The 6,780-nt window shown below is 39.3% G+C and overlaps 1 protein-coding gene across 5 annotated transcripts; it reads left to right on the forward strand.

The window, feature by feature from the left end:
- Positions 1–1,583: 1,583 nt before the first annotated feature.
- isl2b (ISL LIM homeobox 2b) lies at positions 1,584–6,564 on the forward strand. Of its 5 annotated transcripts, none has more exons than XM_044345718.1 (6): positions 1,584–1,727; positions 2,127–2,316; positions 2,734–2,996; positions 4,260–4,558; positions 5,280–5,447; positions 5,821–6,564. In XM_044345718.1, exons 1-6 carry the CDS (start codon positions 1,670–1,672, stop codon positions 5,935–5,937), a joined length of 1,095 nt encoding a protein of 364 aa, XP_044201653.1. In that variant the 5' UTR covers positions 1,584–1,669; the 3' UTR covers positions 5,938–6,564. The 5 variants fall into 5 exon arrangements, with proteins under 5 accessions (XP_044201653.1, XP_044201671.1, XP_044201662.1 ...); XM_044345736.1 differs by having other exon boundaries at positions 4,260–4,546; XM_044345727.1 differs by having other exon boundaries at positions 4,263–4,558.
- Positions 6,565–6,780: the final 216 nt, after the last annotated feature.

A 6,780-nucleotide genomic window follows, 5' to 3' on the forward strand; every position in this document is an offset into this window, starting at 1 on the left:
GACACTAGAGGCAGGTGGCAGACTAATGTATTTTTTGGTTGGCATGAATGCAGTACATTCAATTTTCTGCTAATGGGCGAAACTCAAAACAACCTAAACTCATCTGTAAGAGAGCATTGAGGGATGAAACCCCAAATGCATATCCTGATTTTACCATGGTTTGACCCTATAAAAATACAGCTGATAGTTAACTACACATTGTCCTTGAAGCAAAATTACCACATTAATAGACACACCAATGACTGAATTACATTTACATACTATTTCTTCTTACCAACCTTCCCAAACTCGTCTGACTGCTGAAGGCAATCAGGTCAACTCCTGAGTCAGGACCAGTCCCGAACCAGGCAAAGAAATTGTTTTAAAGATATAGAAATGGGAATAGGTCCACACATTTTATCGCAGTTCTCCTCTTTTCTGAGTATACTGGTTTAACCTGTGGTGGCCAGAGGAAGGAAATATGCAGAAAAATGTCTCTTAGAACTCTATTTTTTGAATATTTGACTACGTTCCTACTCCGTATAGGTAGAATTAAAATATAGATTTTATTCGTTTTGCACTGGCTTTTTATGTAATGCACAACACAGATTTTCATGAAAAAAACCAAACAACAATTCAGTCAATGTTCAGTTTTTCCAAGTGAAAATCTCCCTCACACTTTTCTCAGATAAAGTGTAGTTCTGATTTGTGTCCAGTAGATGGCCTTCTCCAACAGATGAGCGGTGGAGGCTTGTCAACTGTCTTCAGATCCTTCTCAATTTATGCCCCAAAACAAATTACTGCAAGAATTTATCGTTTTGGTGTGTAAAGGCTTTTCTAATATCATCAAGACAATAATCTGCACTGTTTTGCCTGCATGTCAAAGAACTAGCACTGAGATGCTTGGATTCTAACCAAAAATAATTTCCCCAGCATGAAATGGGATTTAAAAAAAAAAAAAATGTTTTCAACAATAACATGAGAGATAGAATCAAAATATATAGACATTTGTTTTATGGCAATATGAAAATGCTACAACAGTCAAACGTTGAATCAGTTTGACAGTTTGATAACTGGCGTCTAATAATTTATCACATGGACCAAATACCCTAATAATGTATTTCTTGTCAATCATCAGTTATTCCTTTCTCCAAGAAATGTAGCCATTGGTTGACGTTAACAAATTTGGGGTTTATTTTTGCTCTTTTCATTCTGTTTTTTTGTGTTTTTTGGTGGTGGTGGTAAATATTGTTAAATGCAGGAGCTTTGACACCATTTTTAGTGTACAGACGATGATGATAATCAGGATGATGGAGGAGACAGAATGTGAGTGCATAGACAACACTTGAACGAAAAAGATCAAATATGTTATTTTTTTCCTTCTCTTGAATCTTTGAGAGAGAAAGAAAACAAAATATAGATATCTTTATTATTGGTCCTTTGTCATACATAAATATAGACCGAATTAATTCTTTTACAGGTTGAGAAAGGGATGCAGTAGCGCCATTGGAGAGACGTCATGACGTCAGAGGAGCAGCGTGTGGGACCCTGCAGTCTCCTTACCCCCCCTCCGCCCCCCCTCCTCCTCCTCCTGTCCGGAGAGACACAAGTTATCAGGGAGGCAACCGAAGGGCCAGTCATCTCTTCACATCTTTTCTGCATCTACCACAGTCCCATCTATCCGTCCTGTATGGTGGATATTATTTTCAGCTCTTCTTTCTTGGGTGATATGGGGGATCATTCCAAAAGTAAGTAAGCCAAACAGCTCGCTGGAGTTTTAAGTGACAGATTTTGTTCTCGTCGTAGCTACATTATGGGCTACATGATATATTCAGCTGTGCAGCGATAAAGTCATTTTCTAAATTATGCAGTAATGCGTAGATTTACTCAGAGACTATGCGTGCATTTTAAGGGCGCTTTTAGAATTGCAACAATTCCGTGTTTTACTTTGCGAATACTGGCAGAAGTCTCCATCTCTTACATAACATTCAGAGTTGTCCAGCCTGTAAAAAAAGAGGAGTTAACTGTAAAACTGAGACATACTGGCTGGACTGTAAAAAATACAATAAATGCTGCAGTTGTTTGTGATAGTGTGTTTTTTTGGCTGTATTTCAGTCTGTGGTTACAATGCCGTGGGTTCTTTGCAGAGAAGCCAGGATTCGCGATGTGTGTAGGATGTGGAAGTCAGATCCATGACCAGTACATACTGAGAGTCTCTCCCGACCTGGAGTGGCATGCAGCCTGCCTGAAGTGTGCAGAGTGCAGCCAGTACCTGGATGAGACCTGCACTTGTTTCGTCCGGGACGGCAAAACCTATTGCAAAAGAGATTATGTAAGGTAGGCGTTTGGAGATATTTCCCATATATAGGCTGAAGCAAAGTTATTAATTTTTGTACCTAAAGTTAAATTAAACAAAACACAATTGGAAGTTATATCCATTAGAAGCTTATAGCATAGGCCTAATTAAAAAAATGACACATTTGGACATAAAAAGGGAAAAATGCACGAAAAGCAGAATAACGTTATTATTAAACGTTATTATTATAATATTTATACTCACATCTGATCGCACTAGTTAGCAGTTTGCACAAAAGAAAAAAACACACATTACAATTTTATTATCCATTCAAAATTACATTGTTTTTATTAGCATTACAAAAAAATCAGCCTACAATTCATATCTGACCTGATCATTTTTTTGTTCAATGTGTCTTTTAACATTTTTAATTCCTCCACCAATTTTCAATTTTCCAGGCTGTTTGGAATTAAATGCGCAAAATGCAACCTGGGATTCAGCAGCAGCGATTTGGTGATGAGAGCCCGGGATAACGTGTACCACATCGAGTGCTTTCGGTGCTCGGTGTGCAGCAGGCAGCTCCTGCCGGGAGACGAGTTCTCTCTGCGGGAAGACGAGCTGCTGTGCCGGGCGGACCACAGCCTGCTGCTGGAGAGAAGCTCCGCAGGAAGCCCCATCAGCCCCGGACACATCCACTCCAACAGACCGCTGCACCTGGCAGGTCAGATCATTATTACTATTATTGCCATTATAGCTCTTGTTGTAATTATTAATAAACATTTATCTTATACTTTAGCCAATGGACTGGTTAAAACAACACCAGAAGACCATTGAATCTCAACTGTTTAAATTAATATTATCATTATATTATTAACTGATTGCAAAGAAAATCTCATATTTTACAACTAATTACACTCAAAAAGGAAATAAAAAATAGGCTGTGAAAAAAAGAAGAAAAGATTTTCACGTTTTTTTGTATTTTCTTGTATTTTTGGGGTTGTCAGGCTTTGAGTGTGAGTGTGTGTGTGTGTGTGTGTGTATGTGTGTGTGTGTGTGTGTGTGTGAGTGAGTGTGTGCTGCAGCGACCTTTCTTCAGGCTAATTTCATAATTGATCTCATTAGCTCTAACCTGCTCTGTTGCCATTATCTGAATAATCTGGTATTTTAGTCGCGGCCGTGTGTGTGTGTGTGTGTGTGTGTGTGTGTGTGTGTGTGTGTGCAGAGCTGTCATCCTAACGGCGCCTGCCAACAACGAGAACAAAGCAAATGTGTGAATAATGTTCAACAACTTCCTACTTAAAACGCTCAATTGAAAATAGTTTACACAGCTCAGTGCACTGACACAGGCCTGGTGACACACAAAATTTCATATTGCAGTTGCCTTTTTTTATGTCTTTGGATTTTTTTAGAAGAGATATGGTGGGAAATAGCCTCCTATTTTACGGCAACACGGTTAATGATTATTACAGGCTTAAAGTAGACAATAATGTAAGAAGAGAGACACGTTGTAAAGTGCAAATATCTGTCCCACATGCACCTCTGTATAGTCCAATTAATGGGCTAAAATTTCGTTTTTATTCCCATGCAGGCTGCTGCATGTAGCCAGTGTAATTTTTCAAATGTCATTTCAATCAAATATAATCTTAAACACCTAGAAACCCTATAATAACCAGCAGTAAACGAAAGCACCCTCAGAAAAATATTAATTTCTTTTTTTCCTCTCTAAGGATTAATTTTCCTGAGCCTATTATTTTTAATCTATTGTTGACATTTACCTCATAAAAAAATCATGACAGATTAATAATTGTTAATATAATTATCTTTCCTGCATAAAACAAAACAATCCAAGATAGCATACAATGCAAAACAGTACAGATTAAGATTAATAGGCTGCTGCTAAGAAACTGTATCAGAAATTGTACAGGCTCTTTCAGGCCTTCGTATAAAGTTTCTGACAGATTTTTTTCCCTCCCTCCGCCCTCAGCAGACCCGGTGACAGTGCGGCAGGCCCCGCATCGGAACCACGTCCACAAGCAGTCGGAGAAGACAACGCGGGTCAGGACGGTGCTGAACGAGAAGCAGCTCCACACGTTGCGGACTTGCTACAACGCCAACCCGAGGCCCGACGCGCTGATGAAAGAACAGCTGGTAGAGATGACCGGCCTGAGCCCCAGGGTGATCCGGGTCTGGTTCCAGAACAAGCGCTGCAAAGACAAAAAGAAATCTATCCTCATAAAGCAGCTCCAGCAGCAGCAACACAGTGATAAGACTGTAAGCATCTTCGTAAGTTTGACCACTTGATTACTACAAACGACTATTTTTTCATTAATTCTTTTTAACCCTGTTTGCTTATTTAGAATCATGACCATGAATGTGAACCCAATTTACCCAGTTTTATTTCTATTTGAGGCTAGCATCTGTATTAATGAAACGCAGGAGAGTGTTGTAAAAAAGTGATAAACAGATGCAAACCTTATGAACATGTGGCTTAATGATGTTTTTGATGAAAATATCATGATTTTTTGTTTATACTGATGGGTATTATCACTAGTTGCAGATCATAGTTCACTCCCCCTTTTTCCTCCCACTATTGTAAATCCCTGGCAGTGATTAATCCTATAATTTTCTTATTCCCTTCTAAAGTGAAGTTTTGACTTTCCTAACACTGAGAAACAGAAGGAAACTTTCCAGTTGGCTCAAATGCTTTATTCAAACTTTAGTTCAGTGAATAATGAATCTACTGCTTTGGCTTCAGTTGCTTTGAATGCAAGATAAAAAAAAACATCCTCTGCAACCAGCTTTGATCTGCATCTCTGAAACACCTCTCGCTCTGTGAACATAATTGAACATAGTCTTTTTGGATAATGTAACCCACAAAGAAAACTGTTTTGAAAGAATGTGCATATGTGTGCACATGTGTGCATCAGTTCTATTGAAGCTGACAGATGCTTTCTTCTGGGACACAGACAAACACTCATGCTGTTTTTTTTATACATTTTGTCAGAACCTGCAGGGCCTCACAGGGACGCCTCTTGTAGCTGGGAGTCCTATCCGACATGAGAGCACGGTGCAGGGAAACCCAGTGGAGGTTCAGACCTACCAGCCTCCATGGAAGGCCCTGAGTGAATTTGCCCTGCAGAGTGACCTGGACCAGCCAGCCTTCCAACAACTGGTGTGTGTGTTCAGACAGACTGACTTACACATACACACACACACACACACACACACACACACACACACACACACACACACACACACACACACACACACACACACACACACACAAAGCCACAAAGCTTTATCTATCTATCTATCTATCTATCTATCTATCTATCTATCACAAAAATAATTTGAATTTAGTTGTGTTTGTGAATACCTCGCATACACACAAACACACACACTATAATTACCAACAGCCAAGAAAGGGATGATGATGAATGTCTTTATAACCAAGTTTCCAAAAAAAAACCCCCAAACAAAACAAAACAAAACAAAAAAACCCTACATTTGTTGTATTTTCTGACACTTTGTTTCTGTCTTCTCAGGTGTCTTTCTCTGAATCGGGCTCTCTCGGGAACTCCTCGGGCAGCGACGTGACTTCTTTGTCCTCTCAGTTACCGGACACCCCCAACAGTATGGTACCCAGCCCGGTGGAGACGTGAAACGGGGCCCTCAGACCTGTCGGTCCCCTCATCCCCTGCAAGTACAATTGCAGCATGATCCCGGTCCCCTGCATGTGACCAGCTCATCACATCGCCCAAAAATACAGAGAGGAGAGTGTTTTTATTCCCTGACATGGAGGAGATTGATCGAAGAAAGAACCGATAGATTGACTCCGAGTTTCTGGAGATTTCAGTGACAAGCAGGACAGATGTTGTTGCATGATGACTCGATATGGAGAGATGTACAGATGAACCCCCGATGGATATACTACAACAAACCTTCCCTCAGAAACGAATTGGAAACATTTCCACGTCGAGACAGATGGACATTCTTCGATTTCATTGTGATCATATTGTGTCTTGTTTCTTCAACATGAGAATTTTTTTTTGATACATTTAGGCTGTTGCGTTGTGGAGTCCGGTTGACTCTTGTCTTTGTCTTAAGGTCAGAGCATGATAATCTGAAATTAATTCGTGTTGTAAAATACTTTATCTTAAGGGCAGGATACAGGTTGTTTGAGCTTCTCGGACAAAAAAGTAAATTATTGTTATATTATTTATTGTTAGGAAAGCGATTCATAAGGGATTATTAACTGATAAAAAAATAATAAAAAGCTGAATACAGAACGTGTCTTGATGACCAGTCTTTGTACAGGCGTAGTTCTTATATCGCCCTGTTCAGCCAATTTTGTTTTCAGAAGTGTGTAGATAATTTAATTTATTTCAAAATTCAGCTTCGAAACGAGCAAATTAAAAAAAAAAGTCCTCTCACTGCAAAAGTAAAAAGCAGATGTTTTAAAATCGCATTTATGGTGATTTAAGTTAAATTCATTATCCAAATCC

This window comes from Thunnus albacares, chromosome 1 (genome assembly GCF_914725855.1).
Source record: "Thunnus albacares chromosome 1, fThuAlb1.1, whole genome shotgun sequence".
In the NCBI taxonomy this organism is placed as follows: domain Eukaryota; kingdom Metazoa; phylum Chordata; class Actinopteri; order Scombriformes; family Scombridae; genus Thunnus; species Thunnus albacares.